This window comes from Rhizomucor pusillus, assembly GCF_041956525.1.
Source record: "Rhizomucor pusillus strain CBS 183.67 unplaced genomic scaffold VTP01scaffold_5, whole genome shotgun sequence".
Classification (NCBI taxonomy): domain Eukaryota; kingdom Fungi; phylum Mucoromycota; class Mucoromycetes; order Mucorales; family Lichtheimiaceae; genus Rhizomucor; species Rhizomucor pusillus.
In genome coordinates, this window is record NW_027192147.1 from 1,423,554 (window position 1) to 1,446,227 (window position 22,674).

At 43.9% G+C, this 22,674-nt stretch overlaps 10 protein-coding genes across 10 annotated transcripts; 2 read left to right on the forward strand and 8 right to left on the reverse strand.

Annotated features, from left to right (window-relative positions):
• Positions 1 to 473: 473 nt before the first annotated feature.
• On the reverse strand, positions 474 to 1,935 carry VTP01DRAFT_8721 (uncharacterized protein; the record flags this gene model as incomplete). The annotated part of the gene is made up of 5 exons (XM_069387874.1): positions 474 to 889; positions 950 to 1,209; positions 1,279 to 1,484; positions 1,562 to 1,870; positions 1,933 to 1,935. 5 exons carry the CDS (start codon positions 1,933 to 1,935, stop codon positions 474 to 476), a joined length of 1,194 nt encoding a protein of 397 aa, XP_069241599.1.
• A 2,019-nt stretch (positions 1,936 to 3,954) lies between these two features.
• Positions 3,955 to 4,433, reverse strand: VTP01DRAFT_8722 (uncharacterized protein; the record flags this gene model as incomplete). Its single annotated transcript, XM_069387875.1, has 2 exons — positions 3,955 to 4,163; positions 4,241 to 4,433. 2 exons carry the CDS (start codon positions 4,431 to 4,433, stop codon positions 3,955 to 3,957), a joined length of 402 nt encoding a protein of 133 aa, XP_069241600.1.
• Positions 4,434 to 5,969: 1,536 nt separating this feature from the next.
• VTP01DRAFT_8723 (uncharacterized protein) lies at positions 5,970 to 7,943 on the forward strand (the record flags this gene model as incomplete). Its single annotated transcript, XM_069387876.1, has 3 exons — positions 5,970 to 6,584; positions 6,639 to 6,828; positions 6,886 to 7,943. 3 exons carry the CDS (start codon positions 5,970 to 5,972, stop codon positions 7,941 to 7,943), a joined length of 1,863 nt encoding a protein of 620 aa, XP_069241601.1.
• Positions 7,944 to 8,084: 141 nt separating this feature from the next.
• On the reverse strand, positions 8,085 to 8,864 carry VTP01DRAFT_8724 (uncharacterized protein; the record flags this gene model as incomplete). Its single annotated transcript, XM_069387877.1, has 2 exons — positions 8,085 to 8,278; positions 8,354 to 8,864. The coding sequence occupies 2 exons, from the start codon at positions 8,862 to 8,864 to the stop codon at positions 8,085 to 8,087; spliced, it is 705 nt and encodes a 234-aa protein (XP_069241602.1).
• Positions 8,865 to 9,132: 268 nt separating this feature from the next.
• Positions 9,133 to 9,755, forward strand: VTP01DRAFT_8725 (uncharacterized protein; the record flags this gene model as incomplete). Its single annotated transcript, XM_069387878.1, has 4 exons — positions 9,133 to 9,269; positions 9,371 to 9,419; positions 9,533 to 9,586; positions 9,678 to 9,755. The coding sequence occupies 4 exons, from the start codon at positions 9,133 to 9,135 to the stop codon at positions 9,753 to 9,755; spliced, it is 318 nt and encodes a 105-aa protein (XP_069241603.1).
• A 6-nt stretch (positions 9,756 to 9,761) lies between these two features.
• VTP01DRAFT_8726 (uncharacterized protein) lies at positions 9,762 to 10,266 on the reverse strand (the record flags this gene model as incomplete). Its single annotated transcript, XM_069387879.1, has 2 exons — positions 9,762 to 10,073; positions 10,156 to 10,266. 2 exons carry the CDS (start codon positions 10,264 to 10,266, stop codon positions 9,762 to 9,764), a joined length of 423 nt encoding a protein of 140 aa, XP_069241604.1.
• Positions 10,267 to 10,705: 439 nt separating this feature from the next.
• On the reverse strand, positions 10,706 to 14,175 carry VTP01DRAFT_8727 (uncharacterized protein; the record flags this gene model as incomplete). Its single annotated transcript, XM_069387880.1, has 12 exons — positions 10,706 to 10,818; positions 10,880 to 11,043; positions 11,107 to 11,363; positions 11,426 to 11,563; positions 11,638 to 11,745; positions 11,808 to 12,086; positions 12,154 to 12,515; positions 12,591 to 12,798; positions 12,862 to 13,350; positions 13,412 to 13,551; positions 13,616 to 13,910; positions 14,092 to 14,175. The coding sequence occupies 12 exons, from the start codon at positions 14,173 to 14,175 to the stop codon at positions 10,706 to 10,708; spliced, it is 2,637 nt and encodes an 878-aa protein (XP_069241605.1).
• A 475-nt stretch (positions 14,176 to 14,650) lies between these two features.
• Positions 14,651 to 16,384, reverse strand: VTP01DRAFT_8728 (uncharacterized protein; the record flags this gene model as incomplete). The annotated part of the gene is made up of 12 exons (XM_069387881.1): positions 14,651 to 14,655; positions 14,717 to 14,736; positions 14,799 to 14,855; positions 14,916 to 15,008; positions 15,069 to 15,086; positions 15,157 to 15,273; positions 15,347 to 15,415; positions 15,477 to 15,550; positions 15,613 to 15,700; positions 15,755 to 15,886; positions 15,958 to 16,212; positions 16,278 to 16,384. 12 exons carry the CDS (start codon positions 16,382 to 16,384, stop codon positions 14,651 to 14,653), a joined length of 1,035 nt encoding a protein of 344 aa, XP_069241606.1.
• A 389-nt stretch (positions 16,385 to 16,773) lies between these two features.
• VTP01DRAFT_8729 (uncharacterized protein) lies at positions 16,774 to 18,137 on the reverse strand (the record flags this gene model as incomplete). The annotated part of the gene is made up of 4 exons (XM_069387882.1): positions 16,774 to 16,801; positions 16,864 to 17,728; positions 17,805 to 17,942; positions 18,044 to 18,137. The coding sequence occupies 4 exons, from the start codon at positions 18,135 to 18,137 to the stop codon at positions 16,774 to 16,776; spliced, it is 1,125 nt and encodes a 374-aa protein (XP_069241607.1).
• Positions 18,138 to 18,477: 340 nt separating this feature from the next.
• VTP01DRAFT_8730 (uncharacterized protein) lies at positions 18,478 to 20,062 on the reverse strand (the record flags this gene model as incomplete). Its single annotated transcript, XM_069387884.1, has 3 exons — positions 18,478 to 19,859; positions 19,914 to 19,949; positions 19,999 to 20,062. The coding sequence occupies 3 exons, from the start codon at positions 20,060 to 20,062 to the stop codon at positions 18,478 to 18,480; spliced, it is 1,482 nt and encodes a 493-aa protein (XP_069241608.1).
• Positions 20,063 to 22,674: the final 2,612 nt, after the last annotated feature.

The following is a 22,674-nucleotide window of genomic DNA, read 5'->3' on the forward strand; positions in this document are numbered from 1 at the left end:
TTTCACTCGTCTCGAGAAGCATATGGCAACAAGGCATGTTGTATATAGCTTTCAAGGCAAAATGGCAATGATCGGTCTTCACCGTATCCTTTTTGGACAACCCTAAACGATCAACGTTTGACGCAAACTTGGAGACTTTCCGCCTAAGGCTAGCGAGCTGTTCTTGATTAACCGTTAGAATGTGAGAATCCACCAGAAGACTCTTTGATAATTTATTGTTTCCATACGTCAGTCTACAAGAGCAATATTAGCTACGAGCTGCTATAGATGATATTTTAACGGCTTAAATCCTGTTATTACAACCTTAGTTCAATGGTCCAGATGCTTATATAACATGAATAAATCACTGAAAGATCCAACTGGCTTCTTTGTATCTTCTGCAGCTGAATCCATGAAGCAATTAGGGCATTGAAAACAACAAGTCCTATATTCTTTATACTTTTTATCTTGATTTTTTATTTTTTTAAGTATTTTCAATTGCTAGGTGCAGCTTCGGGAGCATCCATATCTGTGAGGTTGCCTCTCAGGTCTTGCTCAATCTCCAGTGATTCAAACAGACTCTTAAAGTTGCCTGCGCCGAAACCATTGTGGTTGTTTCGCTGAATAATTTCCACAAACAAGGTGGGGCGATCTTCCAACGGCTTGGTGAAGATTTGAAGCAGATAGCCGTTTTCATCGTAATCGACCAGGATCTTAAGCTTTTGCAGGATATCAATATCCTCGTTCACTGGGTTCTTGGCGACCTTATTGTGCTTTGCCAATGCAGCTCTCAGGTTATCGTAGTACTTGTCGGGAATGGTCAAGAAATCGCAACCTCGCTGGCGCATGTTGGTAACAGCAGTGATGATATCGGGGGTGTTGATGGCAATGTGCTGCACGCCGGCACCGCCTTTGTAAATAAATCGTTAGGTTCTTCTGCAAATACACGCTCATCTGTATCATCGCTTACCATAAAAGTCGACAAATTCCTGGATCTGCGACTTCTTCTTGCCAACCGCGGGTTCGTTTATGGGCACCTTGATCTTTTCAGAAGGATCGGCCATGACGACGGAGCGAAGGGCGCTGTATTCGGTATATACATCCTTGTCATCCACTGACCAGAAACGGTGGAAATCGAAAGCCTTCTCGTAGAATTCGGCAACTGGGTTCATCATGTTGTCTGGCTGGTTACCAACAACGTGGTCAATGAAACCGAGAGGTACAGGAGGCCTGCAACGTTCATTAGCGTTATTTAGGAATGCTCTGCTTATTTAGATAACAATTTTTGTCACGACTTACAAGATGTCCTGCAAAGGATCTGTGTATCTCAAAGCGGTTGCAGAGTCCTTGTAGCCAGGAAGGAAAATGCCCCTGTAGTTGTGGCGCTCGACGAGACTGTGCTGCACATCGCCGTAAGTGGCAATGGTTGCAATAACTACAGTGCCATCTTCATCAGAGAACTCGGTTGGTTCCATAATAGACTTGGCGCCGCGAGCAATTGCTTTCTAAATAGAAACGACAATAAGGTAGCAATGGTTGTTGTTAGTGAGTAGTAACTATTGATGGTTTTACCCTAACTTACCTCGTAAATGGAACGGCAGTCCTTAACAGTAAAGGCAACATCCTTGACGCCATCACCACGTCTGGCAATTTCGTTGGCCATGTCGGTCACCTGCTCTGGCTGGATGGGGCAGTCAAAAACAAACACAGTGTTGTTACGACGCACAACGTGGGATGCGACTTGACGAGAACCAGTTTCCAATCCGCGATAGGCAACATGCTCGAAGCCGAGACGCGTGCAGTAGTAGGAAGCAGCTTGCTTTGCATTGGTTACTGTAAAGCGAAGATGGTCGAAACCGGTGTACAAGCAGTTATCTCCATTGGTAGCAGCCTGCAATAGACCAAGTCAGCATACAACAACGCAGCCATGCTACTTCTGCTGCACATCCTTACCATTGTTTAGTTCGCCTATCTTTGCACTGGAAAAGATGAGATTCTATCTCAGACTGTCAAACCCTTCGCTTATATAATTTGCATAGTAGCGCGTGGGAGAAAAAATGTTCCCACGATTTGCTATGGCCACGTCTCTCTTTCACGAATCTCTCACTTTTGAAAGAAAGCGATGAAAACGAAGGCCCATTGCCGTCGCCACATTTAGGGAATGCAAATGGGAGGTCTACTCATATTCCCCGGGGTGAATTATGGTCACTCGACATTGGGCTTAGTTTTTGATGTTTACTCCATTTTCACCCTGGACCTGTTACTATGGAAACTCCAGTTTTACTTTTGAGTCCACACTCGACATTAGCACTGGATTTCAATCTCATTTGGTTTTTCAGGCAGAGTAGATGAAATTTGGAAATATATGACTTGATGAGCACTCGTGCGGCAGGCCATCTTCTTTATTTGCGTATGTTGTTCTTCATTTCCATAGAGAGCACAAGTTTCTATGACTGTGTATCTACAGAATAGTGCGCTAGGTTTATTGTAGGTCTGGTGATTCTGCGCTTCAGCAGTAATGAATGTGGTGTACAGACATGATCGATTGATTGACTTTGGTTGCTGGTTCTCTACGAAAGAAGCTATTAGGATCCTTTACCACGTTATCCGATTGACGCTTACATTGAAAGCTTCCATCTCTAAGGCGAAGATTTGCGTCTACATTACTCCTATTTTAACCCGTTTCGAGTGTGCTGCGATAGTATTATCACCCGATTGTGAAGTCAGAGAAGTTACCGTCACTCTATTCTCACTCAACTTTTGAGTGAAGCCATAGGAACTCGAGGCGTCCCAATTTTCGTAATAAAATATCCGAATGGGAATGCAGTTGGCGGCCAAACAGATGCTTCAGAGCATATATTTGTCATAATGTCGGCCGTATATTGTGGCACGAAAGATCACGCAAGATCCCTTGGAAGCGATGCAGCTTCTCTGCCGGATCGTTCGAATTATGTATACGAGACACAGCTGTGTGACCTGTTTGAGGCATATTCATCACAGCAAAAAGGAATGGAAAAAAAAAATATCGTGTAAAAGTTATTTTTCACTGTAGGTAATAGTCGCATCTCTTGTCCTGTTAAACGTCTATGGTCTCTTGACAATAAGTAGCGGTGTTATGCGCAGTCTAAGGGCTTCTAGAGTATTCTTCTTATCCAAATTAGAAGAACTGTTCACTACAGTGATTCGCGTTTATTTTGGATGGTTGGCCAAATTTTGGGACGAAATCTGAAAATTTTGAGTTGAACGTTTTAATTTAATTGAGACCGTTTGGGCAGCTCTTTTGAGACATCACGTGAGACGAGCACAAAATGGGATTATTAAGTCTAGGGTTTAAGAACGGCGAGTAAGGAGGAAGGAACAAAGGCTTGTAGCCCCGCTTCTCGATTGCTTCTAGAACAGACGCACTGTGATAGATCCGCGCATTATCCATCACAATATGCATGTCTTGCATCTTATGAGCGTCCGAAATGTCCATGACTTTCTCGACAAATGCATGGAAGTGATCAGACGTAGTACCAATGTTACTACTGGGCTGTTTGCCGACGGCCTTCCTCTTCTTCAAAGGGATAAGATCCCTCTTTGACAGTAATATGACTCCTTTGCTCGAAATACAGCAGATTGTACTTAGACTCACACCTCTTTGGGTGGGAACCTTCACAGTTGCTGATGTTCCCTTCTTTGACCAAGCTCTTGAATGGACCATGTCCATATGGAATCTACTTTCGTCAAAGGAACACGCAGTTCTCCTGAAAATCGACACCATCCTGTATCCAACGGGATACTAATCGCGCTCTCTCTTCAATGATCCGCTTAGAATCACGCTCCTCTTTGTAGATGCGCGTTTTAGTTAGAGAGAGAGCGCATTTCTCCCTCATATGCCGGTGGACCGCTGAAGTGCTTATTGACAGCCCATCAAAGACAGCACAGAGTGCCTCAGTTATCTGGTCGGCAGTTACGGTCGGATTCCCGTCAATGTTAAGTTATAATGAACGCCGAATGTTCTTCTCTAAGCTTTGTATTGTTGCCGCGTTTCCGACCGTCCTCCTTCAGACCTGGCAGCACGAATCCATCACTTTCGTTCCATTCGTTTCGAAGCTTATATGCTGTACTTCTGGGAATACGCGTATTTTGTGCTGCTTCAGTTACCGATAGTCCTTCCTCTTGCAGTAACGTGATGAATTTGCCTATCTGTTCAGGCGTATACTTGTTGTATAGCTGTGTGGTCCTCGCTCCTTTGGCTTTTCTATTTCTGTTTTTCCACTAGGTTCCGGAGCAGGACTTGGTTGCGTAAGTGGTGGACTTTGCTTTGTCTCTGGTTCCATGTCATCGATTGTCATGAGCGTAGTAACGGGACCAGCTTCATCAATCTCCTGCAGCTCTTCAACTTCCTCTTCGCTAACAACTCGCACTAGGGGCTCGTTAGGACTTTCGTAGTGGATGAATTGACTATACATTGTATGTATATTATACTATTGGTTTTCTGGAATATGCGCAGGATGCTTGATTCCTTCGTTGGATTACAGCACGTTGATTGGAACATCGTGTACATAGTAGATTAGGAAAATACGTTTGCACAACAAGCGCTGAGGACTGGAATTTCTGATACGAGCAACTGAACATACATGCATTCACTTTTATCGATGGCAACGATATACCAGACGTCCTCCTTTTCAAAAGATCATATCTCGATCTAAGATATATTGCTCACTACATCTTTTTTACCAAAATATTCCCGATGAAGAACGAATGTGCTCAAGACAGGGCGTATCGTGGAAGTCAATATCTAATGAAATTCTACTTGAACGATGCTGTTTCTTAATATACTATTTGAACGCGCCTAACTTCTCCTTCGTCGGACGTGATGTTAGCTTTATTTACTAAACATATATAATATTTGCAAACATCAAGCGTCTTGGGACGACATGCTGAGCTTGGAGATACAGTCAATTAATAAAAGGGACACTGAGTTTTTAAAGATTTGAGCTAGGTTTGTTCAAAAGAGTTAAGAAATGGGTGTATGATATTTTCATCAAAGTAGGTTACATACTACTTGGCGATTCGTAAGTGTTGAACGTTATAGGATATGTAGAAAAGTAAGAAAAGAAGAGGGGATTTGATCGTGATATTGTCAAATAAAAAAATAGCACTATGTGAACTACTATGTGAAAGTCAACACACGTCCAAGTGCTCAAAAACTCAGCAATTATGATTTTTGCGACTAATATCACAATCGGCGGAGTCAGAATGCCTGCAGCAACGTCATCACCGACTGACGATATAAGAACGCTCCAACATCCCCATTCTCGTTTCTCTATCTTTCGTGCCATCGTAGCTTCTATGCCTTCCACACTCCGTTTGGAGCCTGGGGCAGTCGCGGTAGTTTTCTGAAAAAGCTCCCTGATAGCGTTCTGTGGTATACATTTGGGTTCCACCATCGTTTACGGGAACAGGGATCTACATTCCATGGCGGTATACATTTGGGTTCCGGCATGGACGGTGGTACATGCTCATTACAGTCTTTCGAGAGTTCTCTTAAGAGAGCTGTTATAAGGAGCTAGATCCTGATCCTCTCTTAAAAATTCTTCTATTTTTGGTCCTTGATATGTGCTACGTTCTGTTGGTTCTTGAGCAGTCTGGCTGTATTGTCGTTCTATCTTATAACTTGTTGTATTACTTTGTAACATTCTTTTCTTTCTCTCTTTAAATTTTATTTATCAATAAAACAATATCATCCTTTCTCTTTATTAACTCTATCTATCAACTGTTTATATGTTCATCGCTTTCAGAATTCGTTCCGCATAGTTGAACTTGGCGTTCATAATTCGCAGTTCCTGTTACTCCGGCGCTACAAGTCCTCTTAGCAATGTTCAGAGACAAACTGTGGAAGTCTTTGTTATCCATTTAGACCTGCGAACTCTGATTTTTATGCTATTTTTAGTATTAAAAGACGTCCTTTGCAACAATAAACCTCATCGTTAACGCTGGCCTTCATGCATGTTATGTCGCTGATTGAAAAAATGGATCCGCAGCAGGCATCCACTTTGGAAGATCCGCTGCTGTCAAGCACATGTCATTCGAAAATGTCTACCTTATCCACACCAAAGAAAAAGAAGAACCGATATCCTCTTCAGGTGGTTGATGTTTCCATCAAAATTTACGAATGCCTCACAAGTTGGCACGATCGCCTCCAGTTCGCATGTGTAAACAAAGCGACCTATGCTCTTCTGTGTGCAAGCAAGACATGGAACGTATGGCATTTGAATGTACAGACCATGGAACAACAATGTCGTTTTCCTGCGCGAACAGCCCGAGCTCTCTGCATTGATTGCGGCATTTTTGCAACCTGTCACGACGCGTCGGTGAAGATTAGCGCTTGTCTCGAAAAACAATACATTTTCGTTACGCGTCTGCAGCTCTTGAAAACAGCGGATGTATCCAAGAAGAGTATCCGACGACTTTTGAGGAGCTTGGCCACACTTGACAGGAAATTTGAACTTGCAGTGTCGTCCTCAAACTGCATGAAATGGATCAACGCAGTCTCTGCTTTGCAAGCCGGCCGCAAGTCCATAAAGATAACAGTCGAACAATTTGATGACCTAGTAAACGTATGTTTATACGCGAAGTACAGAACTCGAGGCGGTAACTCTGAATTTTTGCAGGAATCTGACACTGTCAGCCAGGATGATAACCCGGAGGAAAATGCTTCGGCTTTTGAGACAGAGCCAGGAGAGATCTCAATGTCTCAAATCCTTAAAAGATCGCACGAGGACACGTATCAGACACCTACGAGTGTAAAAAGACGCGTAACAGAGTACAAGCGCGCTTTGAAGATATCAAGTATAGAAGCAGGTTTGTTTATTATGGATATTTCTATATCTGCCGTGGTGCTTACCAAGTAAATAACAGGTAGAGTCCAACTTCGAAACCACCCGCTGCAGACAGGATGCAAATTGCCGAAGGCATTGGATAAATGTATCGAATCAAATGCATACTACTATCGTCTCCGGAAGAAAATAGACGACGAACCAATATTAGCAATTACCGGCTCAGATGCAGAACACATCGATGAATTTATCAGAGACAAATCCGAAAGCTTGGTGGAATGCGTACTGCTGGGTGAGACGTCCTGGATATTTGTGACCCACATCGACACATACGTTCAAAATGATAAATATGTCGATGACTGCGCTTTACCTAAATCTAGCAAGTATGATGAGCAGCCAACAGCTGTATTGGTCGAAAAAAACGAGTTCAGGAACTCCTGGAGGGAGATAGTCGTTCGATGGGGCAACCTCGAGTTTCTAGTACAGGCGGGCTTCTGCGGAGAACGAGGTAGCAACAATAGAAAAGCATTCTTAGGGTCTGCATTATCATCAACCGTTTCACGAATCCTTCTGGATACTGAATACGACGTTATTATTCGGTTGGTTCCTCCTGAAGTTATTTCGTCAGTACGGTTTCTTCGAAACTATTGCAAATCGGCAGCATCAAAGACATGGTCATTCGAATCCAAAAGATTCGCCACCCAAGGATTCCGCGCTTGTCATCCTTTAGCCGTTGACCGAAGCCAAGCCCGGAAAAACCTGCGATACAAGGACAAAGCAAGCTTGGCAAGTTATATCCTACAGCTTGTGATAGAAAAAACCTATACCTGCCAAAGCCGTCAAAAATGTTTGTCGATCCTAGCCAAATCTTTGGACCTGAGCCATCTGAAGGCCGAACAATGGACAAACATCACAACTATCGACGACGCTTTGAAAATGCTTCCCGAAAAATCTACATTCATTCAACCACTCAGCCTCATCAATCGCATCGACAAACAGCTCTCGAATGGACCGGTAGATATGAATTCCTTTATAATGGGACAAGATTTCTCTAAAAAGCTGCTCGAAATTTACAAGCGATGTATATATCCAACTATGCGGACATGCAATGCCAATGCAATTCGTTCCTTCAAAGCATAATACACCGACATTATTCCCCAATATAATCGATTACTATGTCCTCCCGCTTCCTCTCCACCCCTCCTTTCATCTACATTGTTATTGTATTTTTCATTTGTATGATTTTCCATTTTTTATACTATACAAAAATTGTTTATGTCCTTACTGTACAAACAAATTTACACTTAATCTTCCAAATCCCATATAAAATTGCGGGCTTCCATCGTTGTTAGAAGCAAAATAAGAATTTTGCGTTCGTCTCACGTGATGTCTCAAAAGAGCTGCCCAAACGGTCTCAATTAAATTAAAACGCTCAACCCAAAATTTGGCCAACCATCCAAAATAAACGCGAATCACTGTATTTTGATATAGTCAATGCTCAGAATGCGTGCAAGCTTCAGGACGGCTTCGTGATCATCATCGACGTAAACCATATGCACTATGGATAATGAGGTGTTTTTTCAAACTGTCTACAAATTTATCGCTAATGGTGCCAGGATCGCATTGGTTCAAACGCAATTTCCATAGCTCCCGAATCTGGCTCAAAGTTTCCATCACTTTTTCAGTCGGTTGCTGTATACGTCTATAATCAGGGCGAGTAATGGGATGTTGTGTGAAATCAACTGACTGTAAGCTGACGGTCGTAGATGCAAAGCGTTGTAGGGCTGGTATATCGGTTCCATGGCAAGCCTTGAGCTGCAAGTTCATCATGCGTTTCATCGAGCCTAGAATATTAAAAACAGCATCGTCAAGCAAATGGATCATATCCAATTCAAGTGTCTCAATATTAGGGGCCATCTGCAGTAAGCATACGATTGCTTCCTTGGGCATGCTACCGAAATTGGTAATTCCCCTCAGGTGCAAGCGTTTCAAGCGCGGGAATCCTCCCAAATTTTTTAGTATTTCCCACTTTGCAGAATTATCGAGTCTCAAATCCTGCATATTGTCGCGTAGATATTGTAATTTCGGTAAATATCCATTGGTCGATCTGCAGTGCGTTAGAAGGCACATGTCCTTGAATTTCGTTAGTTTGCCCCATCCAATAAGACAGTCAGTACAGTTTTCGTAATCGTAGTGAGCTGTGGACAATGACGCAGCACCGTTTCCGATAGTTCGTCGTCAGAAACATCCTCGAAATTACGGGAATACAAGAATAAATGTCGCAATAGCGGACAGCGTTCGAGTAACAAGCGCGTCGCGTCGTAGAGATATGGAATGGAGGGCCCACGAGCACAAAATCTTCTTCGTAACTATAGGAACGCCGAACCCTAAAACCAAGGGTTTGCAACTGCAATTTGTCTGGCAACCCGGCCATTATATCGCAAAGTTCTCGGCATTCTTCAGGAGGTAATTCGAATAAGTCAAGATGCCGGAGATGAATACATCCTTTAAGAGCAATATCGAGTAAACGATTGGAAACGGACACCGGCTCGTACCGTTCATCGCAGAGTACCTCAAGTTCAGTCAAGCTCTGCAGACTTGGACGAAGCAAAGAGGGTACGTATGGAATAAACGCTGTTGCACTCTCTGAAAAGCCACATACACCAGTATAGTAATCGCCAAGTGAGTATAAAGGACGCTTAAAAGCTGTACATGTAATACTTTCGCAGAATCCCGATGCCTCCCATCGGGTAATCAACAAAGTCCTCCCACAGTGGTGCCGTGTAAGCCTCTTGTTCCTCACATAGAATGCTAACTTTTCTCAAAGGCTTGTCCACGAGTAACGGCAATGTGCTACTTTGGAACCAATTATAGTCAACATTTTTCCACAGTTTCGGCCATCTTGATATCGTCTTATTCCACCTGCTTGCATACCGATCTGCAATTCAGTAAATCACGCTAGTAAAGAAACGACAAAATTCGATCGACAATTTCGTAAGGCAGTTTAGGGAGGAATATGCTGACCCGGTTGTTTAGTTGTTCCTCTACGTAGCGTTTCGACGACTCGAGTTGGTCGTAGAGCTTATCATCACGCGTTACATTTTTCATTGCTTTCTTATACACCATCAAGGTTTCCCGAGCCTCGCCACGCTTCAACAATACATGTGCAAGCTGCAGATATCCGAGAGACATGTCCGGTGACAGTTGTACTGCTTTTCTGGCATCCTCTATTGAAAATCCAAGGTTTCCGAGCTTTCCAACGCGTGTGATCTGTAGAGGAGTGCGGTCACAATTTCGTTTTCAATCATTTTGACAAGATTGTCCGCAATGTCGAAGGCATCGCTGTATTCACAGCTTGCAAGTAGCTTCTGGTTCGGGAGAACTGTGCGGCATAGTGCGTGTACTGGCTCTCGGTCATAAAACTGCAGTGATCAGGGCTGAATTTGTACAGGTTCGTCAGCATGATGGATATGATGATGAGAAGCTTGTCTGTGTCACCTTCCTCTCTATCCGCTTGTCAAAATTCCATGCAAATGCTCTGGTTATCTAAATAAGTCTACGTCTTCCATACTATAAAAGTATGTGTTCGAACACTTTGTGTACAAGCTGCATGGAAGTAGTTATTGCAGCTAAAAAACGCTAAAAAACCGAATATGAAGTGCAAATTTTCAACTAGGTTGCTAGTTTTTCAAAAGAGATCATATATTTAAAGATGGCTATACATTTAGCATGTACAATCGAGAGATTATGCTTCCCTCGCGATAATACAAAAGGGCGGGATGTACAGAAAAGAAAAACAGATAAACAGCAAAGCACTTAAAGAGAGAGTGTGTGAGAGAGAAAGAGTTCGCTGCTGCAGCAAAAAAAGGGTCTATATACACATAAACGATGCAGACACAGCATTACTGCTTAGATTTGCCTGCATCGCTGTTCCCATCGCTTTGTACATTTCCCGCCTCGGCATTGTCAGCGCTCGCATCGGATTCATTGACAAGAGGCAGGAGCTTTTCTACCTCTGCACAGACATGTCTGTTAGTCTATATACACTTTGTACCTTCAGAGAAATTTGCACTTACTCAATAGAAGATGACGGCCATAAGTATATCTCTTCAAAGATTGCATGTGTGGTTTGATCTTGTTCACAAGCATGGAGCGCTGCGCGTCATCCACGACGTCTAACATTTTCTGGACGACATAGTTCGCATACTGGTCTTTCATCATCGACACAAGCGGGCAAGATCTATAAATATAGAATATTGTAAGTTTGCTTTCCCCCACAACGAAAGGTCGAAAGAAAAATTACCCATCAGGACGATCCTGCAAAACTTCTTCTATCAATGCTTGACGGTCTTCTTTGGTGCCATAGTCGACACATTTTTCGACAACGTTGCTTGCAAATTTATGCTTGCTAAGCGGCAGCAGCTGTCCACGGATCTTGCTGATAATCGCTGCCTTGTCAGCAGGCTTGCCACGTTCAAGTATATGCTGGATGACATAGTTGCCATACTGGTCTTGAATGAGTTGGCTCGTGCAGCGATCAAGTTCATCAAGCAATGGTCCCTGTAAGGGAATGTAAGCAATCACAGTAATAAAAAATAATAGAAAGACAATGTGACCCGTACCGTTTGCTCCTCGGTGCAATGCTCAAACATACGCTGGATAACACGACAGCCGTACGGATGCGTAGCTAGGTTGTATACTTGACCGTGGAAGCCATCGATAATAAACTGTATGTATTTGGCAGGTACGCGCTCAATAGCCTTTGCAAATTTTTTTTGTTAGCAATCTCAAGACTCGAAAGTTATGCCACTACAATAAAGGTCTAAATCATTACCTTTTGAATCACATGGTTTCCGTTTTGATCCTTGATACATTTTAGGACACAGCCATCGAGCTCACGAACTAGTCGCGCCTGCTGTTCAGTCAAGACATGCTCCAGAGCCTGGAACGTTAATGTTAAGACACTCTTTCCAATTGTTTTGGCATTTACAGAGTTAATGCTACCTTTTGTACGACACGGCAGCCATACATCTGCAAGGAAAGCGATACAACGTGGCCTTCCATCTGTTTGGCAAGAATCGTCTTTTGCGCTTGGTTGCCATGCTCAAAGAATTTTTGGAGCACATAATTTCCAAAAACATCGGTCATGAGTTGCAGAGCATTGGGTAAAACTTCTTCAAAAACCATTTGCTTTTCCTCGCTGTTGGCGGTCTCCAACTTCTGCTGGATAAAGCGGGATCCGTGCTGGTCGCCGCTGAATTCTACAATGTGGCCGGCAATATCCTGGCAGCTGTAATCAGTACACGACGAATTTTACTCTTAAAAAAATGATAATCAATCGCAGGTTTACCTTGAGTTCATATTTCTTGCTCTTTGAGTTTCTGAACTCTTCCAAAAGCGGACTGCGGATGCTCAGTGTCATGTCTTGAGGAGTTTGATGCACACGGAAAGGATCGTGAGCACGTGATCGATTCAAACCATGCTGGCCAAGGCTCTGCATTTGTTGTTGGAGCAGAAGTTGCTGCCTAGCAGCCAGCAATTGTTGTTGCTGCTGTTGTATCAAGAGCTGTTGCTGCTGTATCTGTAAAGCACGCAATCTCTTATCGGTTGCGTCGGCGAGTGCAGCGTCACCCAGGCTAAAACCAGTGTCAAAAGGCATGGCTGGACTCATGGAACTGCTGGAGGCGTAGCCAAGACCGCCTGGAGTGCCAACTTCGCAAAACATTTGTTTATCAAGATTTGTCCTTCGAGCGAAAACGCCGCTCTTCTTTCACTTGAGGTACTCACCTTGTCGACCAGAAGGCCATCGTAGATGGCTTAGGTCTGGTTCATTGTAAGCTGCAAAGTCCGATCCAGTATCGCTGAAGTAATCTTGGTTTGATTGAGGCGATCTGTTAGCATACAATGGGGAAGCATCGCTGTATGGCGACTGTTGCATTCGCATCGCTTGTTGCTGCAGGAGTTGCGCTTGCTGCATCATGTTCATATCATCCGGCTATTACAGAAATGTATATCAATCACGATTGCATACTGTCGTGCACAGATATGCATTATTTACCCTATCCTTCATGTTCATTGCGGCGAATTGGCGCATGAGGACCTCAGGGCTCATGTTTCCATACTCATCGCCTTCGTACATTCCACCAAGATTACGTCCAGGTGGCGTAGAGTTGGATCTGACAGTGGCCGCGTAGGAATAATCATGCTGTTGCAGCGATGGAGACGCAGTTCGAAGAGCGTGATATCTAGCTGCACCGCTGGCTTGAGCGAATGCGTCTGAATTTTCTTCGGATGTTGGCGCCAAAGGGGTTCCTAGCGGTTTGTTTCGCGCAGACTGGAGCGTATCTTCACGATGATGATCGCGAAGTAAGGAATCAGGCTCAACTTTGCCAAGTTGATCCCGGGCCAGGCGATGGGACATATCCAAATCGCTGCCTGCAGCCGATTTGTAGTCGTTATGACTGTCGTTTATAGGCGCTGATCCTGCGTGTCTTTGTCTAGCTTGCTGCTGCAGAGCAAACAGCGGCGAAGGTGTGCGTGGAAAATCCTAACCAAAGCAAGTGTAAGAAGAACCAAATATAAGTGGAGCTTTTGCATTTCCAACGTACTTCCTGGATCATATCGACCAGATTTCTTCCTCGACGGCTCGAAGGTCCAGTCAATGCATCGTCTCCTTCGACAATCCTTGAAGTTCCTCGTTTCGGTTGGCCAGGGAAATAACTGTTTGATCCAGACGGCGAATAAAGATCTAGAATGTTGATGAATTTTAGTGGCACGATTTTTTAAAATTGCTACTGGTAACTGAGACGCACCATTGCCGTTACCACCACTGCCTTCTTTCCACAATTGCCACGCCTGACCGTGTTCATACAAGGGCGGCGCTGGTCGTGATTCTGTTCGTGTTTGCTCAAAATATTTGCCGGTGAGTTCGTTGCCAACAATCGGTTGCTCTGATCCGTTGCTATGAGGATCAAGTTTCTGCGTTGGAGGAGCGCTGTTAGATCGTTGATCTCCTCCTCCTCCACTACCACTGAAGATCGCTGAACTTCCGGATCCGCCAAGGATATCATACTCGTAATCCAACTTGCCGTGTAACAACGCAGCGAGCTTAAGGAAAAAGAATAACGTGCGTGTGTTAGGTCGGATATAAAATAACTGCTTTTTGCTGCCGTGCGACCGCCACAGGAAAAAAGCTCTGGGTCTGCTGAAGAAAAGCAGCAGCTGCAAGCTTTGGTCCCCTCACGGGACCATGCACACGGCCGATCGCGCAAAGATTAAGTGTGCTTACCTGGCCTTGCGGATGGTTTTTGGCCTTGGGCTGGAGCAAGCCTGACTTTTGCGAACCAGGTGACATTGAACGTTGAGGCAACATCTAATGCAAAAGATACAGTTCTACAAAGGGCTTTGCACTGTATACGACGCTACCCCCCAGAGATCGTTTGCACGCAAGATTTTGCCTGAGGAAAGCTCACTGACGTCGAGTCAAAAAGCAGCTGAGTGGGATAAAAATGGGCTCGTCACTTGTCGTCCGACCCAGGATGGGATGGTCGTGGCTGGTTTCTCCGCTGGTTGGTGGGCTAACAACTCTGCAAATTTCCATGCTGCACACACAAAAAAGCAAAAATTCATAAGAAATGGGAACCAGCATTAAGATGGCAGTTTTGTGATATTTACATAGCATAGATTAGCAAATTGCATGACTATGTTCTACTAGTGATGATAGAGAACTTGCAACATAGGTCTCTGAACTTGCTTCGATGCAAAAAAGACATTGAAGATATTGTGTACAAGCAGAAGATTAGATAGTACCGTAAGCAAACCGATATTGAAAACGAATGGTCGAATATTCAATCTATTTTCAAACTTGTTAGAGCATATACGTAAATTTCTCAGGGTGAGAACAGTGTAATTACCATCGATAATAATCGGTGAGCTAGGCAACGCCAGAGTGGATGAGTCGTTATGCATCGAGACCATTCCTGATATTGTACTTACTCGTCGAGATTGATGATTGTTGGTTGGATTTGTCGTAGCCGAAGGGGATCCTGGGGCCTAAATTGGACGTAAATACGCTGTGCACTTCTTGCATACTCCCATCTAATTTTTACTCACCTATTTTGACGTGCTTGTATCCTTACTGCCGGTCGCAATGTTTCCTCTTCGTCGGAAGAGATCATTTCGGGAATAGTTGCGTCAGTGTGGTATCTTAAATGCGCAGATCATGGTGAGCAGAAGAGAAATTCGTAAGACGCTAATTATCCATACCTATCTTCTTGTCGACTTCTGGGTTGCAAGTAGGGAAAACATTTAGGCTCGGATGTATCTTTCTGTACTGACTGTTATATACACTTACTCTCCATTACCATCATCCGTTTCCGTTGGAACATCGTTGTTACCGCCGTGAGGTTTATGTACAGTTGTTGCAACGCTGCCTCCATCATCTCTTTTCCGTTTGTGCCGTCTGGAGGAACTAGATAGTTACCGTACATGTACAGCATTAGGAGGCTACTTCGTTGCATCGATGCAGATTACAACAAACATACCTGGCATCGCCCTCCCCGTCAGTTGTGTCTTCATCATCATCTTCATTATTTTGCGCGACTGCAACTCGTCTATACAGAGATAAATTAGAGAACTTGTTGTGCATAATTTTCATACATATCCTGATTATACCTGCTCATACTTTCCCATGGCATCTTGTAACCGGATGGACCAGCTCGACTCCAATTACTCATCCTCTGTCTCTCCTAAAATTTCACGTCAGTCAATCATCTAATACTGTGTGCACTTAAGGATAATGGTTACGGACCTCTGTAGTCATATTTCTTACTACCTCTTCCAAGGCAGCAATCTTCTCTTCAGAGCTTTTCAGTCTCTCATTCAACGTGTCCTTTTCTCTATTTGATACATTACGAAACTGCTGCTTGCTAGGTCGTCACTTGGAAGATTACCTTTCGGCTGCCGCACATTTTGCATGCAGGGCTCCAGCTATTGTAAGCAGATCGTTGCGCCCGTAATGTTGCCAGTTTGATATACGAGCTATCGACGAAGGACTTTGAAGTTCTGCCCGTGTCTCGCGAACACTAGAGACAGAAGGAGGAAATTGAGCATTGCTGCAATGGAGATATGTTGTTGTTGAGTAGTCCAAGCTTACACTTTTATCAGCTTTAGCTTTCTTAACCGTGTTTTCAGTGATTCATTCAAGTGCTCCAGATCGCGAATTCTAACTTCATATGCATATTGGCTCGGCGTTTGTTGCGGTGAAGATGGAGGAGAATCGATGACCACAGTCTCTGGGCGCAATGCCTCGTATTCTAAATATAAAGGTCCAACAATGCCTTCAAGTGTTGTTGCTTGGTTACAGTTAGGACAGCGACTCCTGGCTGCTGATCCTAGCCACATGCTTATGCTGTACAGAGTGTGAGCATCGATCGACTGGAAAGCACGCTTGGAGTCTTAGCAATGTAGACTTACCAGTGATGGTGAAACACATGTCTACAGTGCAGGGCAGATATGTTCCTCTTCAATGGCTCGTGGCATATTGTGCACACAGTCTGCTGAAACTCTGTCGGTTGATCCATGTGCAGATCTGCGTAAAGGAAAGGCAGACAAGGCCAGGCTTAGCTGCAGGATACCCCCCAAAATGATCAAGCTGAAAAACAACTTGGTTTTCCTGCAGACAATGGCTTCCGCATCGGGAAGTAAGCTGGGATATGATGTATCGCTTTAAATCGCTCAACACATACATCAATAGATCTTAATGAGGATGTTAAAAAAAAAGTCCTTTACAGAGCAAAGCACAAATTGCGATTTAGGATATTTGGGATACGGGTAAGAAATCCTGTTTCCTTTTTTTTTTACTTCTAAACAACCCATGAAGCTAACAGAATCGATGAGGTAAGGTAATAATAAATGATGTGTAATAGAACAGATGGGAGAATGGAGTGCTTTTTTGGGAGGGACATGTTCTCTAGTTGTAAGTATCGTTCTTGAGGGAGCTAGAAGATTATATTAATTAGTTTCTCTGGATTACTTAGATTCATGAGTGTTAACGACTTACCCTTCGATGTCAGCGACAACCATCTCGGTGACCAATTCATCGAAGCTGACCTTGCGCTTCCAGCCGAGCTTTTCGTTGGCCTTGGCGGGATCACCCAACAAGAGATCGACCTCAGCAGGACGGAAGTACTTGGGGTCAATGCGGACACGGACCTTGCCAGTCTCAGCATCCTTGCCAACCTCGTTGACACCTTCACCTTCCCAAACGATCTTGCGACCAGTAACAGCAAATGCCTTTTCGACGAAGCTGCGGACAGTGTGGGTCTCACCAGTGGCGAGGACAAAGTCTTCAGGCTTGTCTTGTTGAAGCATGAGCCACATGCCTTCAACGTAGTCGCGGGCGTGGCCCCAATCACGCTTGGCGTCAATGTTGCCAAGGTACAAGCATTCTTGACGGCCGAGGTGGATATCGGCAACAGCGCGGGAGATCTTGCGGGTCACAAAGGTGCGGCCACGGCGAGGAGATTCGTGGTTGAAGAGGATACCATTGCATGCATACATGTTGTATGATTCACGGTAGTTTACAGTAATCCAGTAACCATACAGTTTGGCGACACCGTAGGGAGAGCGAGGGTAGAACGGAGTAGTTTCCTTCTGGGGAGTTTCGACGACCTTGCCGTAAAGTTCAGAGGTAGAAGCCTGGTAGAATCGGACACGGTCTTGCAAGCCGCATGTTCGGATAGCATCCAAGAGACGGAGAGTACCCAAAGCATCGACATCACCGGTATATTCAGACATGTCAAATGAAACCTTGACGTGAGATTGAGCTGCCAAGTTGTAAACCTCGGTAGGCTGAATTTGAGCAATAATGTGCACCAGGCACGTAGAGTCAGTCAGATCACCGTAATGTAAGAAGAACTTGACATCTTTACACAGCACGGAGACATATTAGATACAGTTCCTTTTCCTTCTCTTCCTTTTTTCTATCATCTTCCACTTTACCTTGGTCGTGTCTGTCCTTGTAGATGTGTTCGATACGTCCAGTGTTGAAAGAGGATGATCGTCGGATGATACCATGGACCTCATAGCCCTTTTCAAGAAGAAACTCGGTGAGGTAGGAACCATCTTGACCAGTAACACCTAATGATGACGAGTTTAGTACGGCAATCTCGGGTCATCTTGCAGATGCCATCATCTCGAGACGCGAGACGAGAGCAGGCTTGGAGAGAAGTAAAGCTTACCTGTGATAAGGGCAACCTTGCGCTTTCTATATTCTTCGATAGAGAGAGGGGAGGTTGTGGCGATCTTGACGGGGGCTATGCGAGCTTCAGACATGATGAGAGAGAGTAGTGGAAAGAAGGAAGGAAAAAAATAGGTGGCAGGGTGCCAGACAAGCTATTTAAAGATTTTGGCGGCGATAGAGGTTACACGCACAAGCACGGCTATGTCCGTGATAAGCCTCTGGTCAGACAACATGAGCCTCCAGGAAGCCCGTCTGCAAAATTAACTTCCTTTTCGGATCGTAGTTTATTGCTGGATATATACTGTGCATGGTATACAAGGTGCTTCTGTTACTTGATCTGTAACCGTATCAAGGAAAACGGATCGTCAGCGGAGATTGTTCCACAAATGGCACTAGAACTTTACGAGAAGCCGTCGATCATTTTTTTTCTGTTTAAGAGAGCAGCGAACGGATGCTCATTCGTGGAGCTTGTTGCTGAGTTCCGTCCGTTTTACCAAGTGCTTTATTGCCTCTGCTGTTAGGTCCTGCACCGCCGCTGATAGCCTCGGTCTCGGTCTCTGTTTCGGATGGCTGCCGGCCCTGGATTGCAGATGCTGCTGCGTTCAAAGAGCTGCTTGATGTCTGTAGGAAATATTGCATTGTTGGGCTGGCAGATGTTGTTGCTCGGTTGAAAAAGGAATGGACTGCTGTGTTCCTAGCAAAGGTAGGTGCATGTCGATATGCTTGGGTAGATGAGGGATTTCCCGGAATAGCATGCAGTGGAGTGCTCTGGTTTGGAGCCGAAAGTCGAAAGTGTTTTTGCTGTGATACGTCATGTTTGAGAGCTACATGGACTCTTGGCGATAGTACCGATTTCGGGTCGCTGAAAGAAATTGTATTCAACCGACAATTGCGTGAAAAATGTCCGGGCAACAGTCCAGGTCGCACTGGGAGTTCTTCCACATTGCTGAATATCGCTATTTCTTCTCCGTCTTGCTGCTGCTTCGGAGATGCGTCGCCATTTAATCCCCTGCTGCGATTCGGGTCAGACCTGACCCTTCTGCTATCGCTAACGGATATCCCCATCCTTGTAAACTTTGCAACAATGTAAAGCTTCGAGAACGTCGCCTTGAATCTCAAGTTGCCTCCCAACCCTCCTCCAAGATACAACGATACTTGAAATCGCTCCCTGTCACCCAGACGCTTTATAATACTAATGGTCTCCGTGAATACATGTCCCTCTTCTGCCAAACCAGTCAATGCAGATGGATCTGCTTGGGAAACAAGCGAAGATATAACTCGCTCCGATGGAAATAGATGTCGTATATCTTCGTATTTACTAGTCGACGATTTGTGCCAGATATCTTCAAGCAAACGCTCGTGCATTCGCTGTATCATTGGCTTGTCCATAGATGCAACAATGGCGTATATTGACTTGTGCGCAAGCTCTTGAGGATGATAACCCCATAGAATAATAGTCTCTTCCGACGCACGAGCACAGCACAGATCCAACGATAGGAACAATGTAACGGTGCTGTCGCGCGGACTCGTCGGCCTTTGCGGTGGTGGTTCTGGATCTGGAAGTAACCGTGGTCCATTCTTCTTTGGATGCCGATAATAACGCTTCGCTTTCTCGTTTTCGTTTATGAAAGATATATTATTTCGAATAGAATCGATGCGAAGGATCCTAATGCCAGCTGCGTTCTCACACGTCCGATAACCATCATTCACACCACCTTCTCTATGCAGTTTGGGTCTTCCTCTTTTTCTATGTTTAACATCTTGGCATGATTCTGCTTTTCCGCTTGATATGCAACGCTTGCACGGCCTGAATACTGCAGTCGATTGTTATTCTCTTTGAGATCTAATCCACGAAGGAGTGATCTTACAGTCGCATGCTAAATGGGACGCCTTGCAATTGTTACCTGGTAACAAATATCAGGCAATCATCTCAATAGGTGCTCGTAGACTTACAGGCTCGAGGAACATGAGGTCTTCTGTATGGATTGCCCGTTGCATTAAAGGCTGCCTCCGTCATTTATCTCTGCTTTGCGATCCGGCCCTGAATACTATGCGAACAACCTAACGTGCCACGTTATCGCAAAGCTGCAAATGAATTCTTCCTTGAAACACACAAGTGAACGGAAAAGCCTAAACCTACATTCACGTGCAGTGTTTGCGTCTAGATGATACAACAAAACTGTCCATGATATGGACTAAATCGTCGGGACATACAAATCTCGCAATATCCTTAAACTTTCTGGATATGTGCATTATCAGACTTTCAATCATGCTGCTCGCCGAGTACATTACTTTTCCCACATAACTGGCAGCCTCGCAAAGAGCATACATGTCTGATACTGCTTTCTTTGCTGCGATACTCATACAGTAATGTGAAATGTCTCTACTACGGACTCAACTTTGGATTATCACGGTCTTCATTTCGCCTGTTCGCCCATATCTCTGACTTCCAAAATGCTTTTATCTTTTTTACGCTCTTAGTTACTCGCCATCACCTCTGATCTTCCAAGAACGCAACCGAGCTAAATACAGAGGCAGATGATCATTATTTTCTACAGCGAGATATGGCACCAGACTATAGCTCTAGTCGTATGTATGGTACATTTCCACGAAAAGCTACTGAATTTTTGTCTATCAATAACTATGCATAAAAATCTCCACCCAGCGGACGGACGTAGTCGGTGTATCATCATCCTGAACATCATCGTTAGGAGTTTTGAAAAGGCGTTGTACATCATACCGCAAAGTCATGTTAGCTCTTGTTGGAGACAGCGTGACCATAGCAGATGCGGACGAGGTTCCATGATTTTATACTGGGGTTTATGGTATAAAAGCAAAAGAATCGTTTCTGACACGAATATGTACAATGGCATTTATGATCCTCAGGGGAGGGCAATTACTCCGTCCTACATTTTGAGTGAGCTGTGGTAATTAAAGTTGCCTGTATACTGCCGTCTTCTCCGTCTAAAGCTGCTTCAGATATCTCGTACAAGCACTTGAAAAGCTCTTTCCATATCGATAATCGTCAGCGATAAGCAACTATCATCTTTACGTAGTAGGTCAATAGGTTCAACGAACTTTGCGCCAGGTTTCACCTATATAATAGACTGCATCTGTACAGCGTATAAAATATCGTCTGTTGCCTGCTGCTGATAGCGACGAATACAATCGTACGTGTCGGTAACATTCACCAAAATCTTTTGTAAGGTGGTACTATATCTGATGCTAACTGTGGTATCAAAATATAACAGCGCATGAAATGTTCCCACTTTTACTTCCTGTATATGAGGTTTCGAGCTTCACGTATTTTTCTGGTAGCCCTGATAAGAACAGCAAGTCGCAAACACTTTGTCTTTTTTTATGGCTTTCACGCCAGAGTGCTAACACCTAGAGTGCTTCAGATCCGCTGACATAACCTGGGATCCCTCGTTTAATGGAAGTTGTTCATAATCATACATTGTGCATGATACCACGTTACTAAGTAGCAATCGTTTCTAGATACGTTACCTTAAAAGCAGCCTGTTGTGCATAAAGTAAGAGCAGCAACAAAGCTGAACGAAATATAACAGTAGTAAAGCCTAATGAAGAGATCGGAATGGGAACATGGTATAAACGGAATCTGTACTAGAAGCTATTTGACTGAAGACACACGGTACAAAAGTATATCGGTTTCGAAAGGGACCATTTTTATAGTATGTCCCGAAGGTCGAATAAGAGAAGGATCTCTTGCACCTTTTACTGTCAATACCAAGTCAGAATATTTTTACCAAGGAGAATGTAAATGTCTATGCGATTCTACAATTCTTCATTGTACTAAACTATGTTGGCTTTCGTGTTTTCCAGGACCTACTTTTCTTTGCAGACACCGATGCCTATTAGTACTTAATCTACATGATAATAGGCTTTTAAGTAGTGCTGGTGAGAATGTAAATATTGTAGAGTGATGACATGTATAAAACTGTAGCAGAAGAGAAGTACAGAAAGACAGGTCTGTAAGATACTAACTGAGACTGTTGTGTAATCTTTTAGCTCGCCACGAGTTCTTGAAATAATGTTCTGAGAGGTTTGAATTATTTACTCACGACGACTACCAATATATGCTTTTCTCTTCACAACCTGACATGAATCCTTTAACTTAAGCTTTAAATTACATTCGATCCTTTCTCGTACTCGAAAATTGAAAATCAAGTAAAAATTTGTATCCCTTGAAATCTGGCCAGTTAGTGTCATAGCGAGACTGCTAATGAATTTCGACTTACGGATTAGAAGCAGAATGGGAATTGTTAGTACATCCCACCTGCGTAACCAGTTTATACTGTCGTACAACTTTGCAGATGTAATGAACGTCAAATTCTAACTAATAATAGCTGGAGTATGCCTAAGCCTTGACAGCAGTGGGGTGTCCGTACGTAAGATCGCCACCAGAAACCATTAAGGGCTTTATACTGCAATTCCTTTCAATGCTTGGATTTTGATCCAATAAGGATATAATATAATAAAACATGATTACATTTCTAGTCAATGAGTTTTTATTTTTTGAAGCGTAAAGCTTTTGGTTTATTGTTCGCCCATGTCGTTATGAGTGATAGAGCAGACGCCAAAGAGAGAAAATTACTATAAATTTGAAAT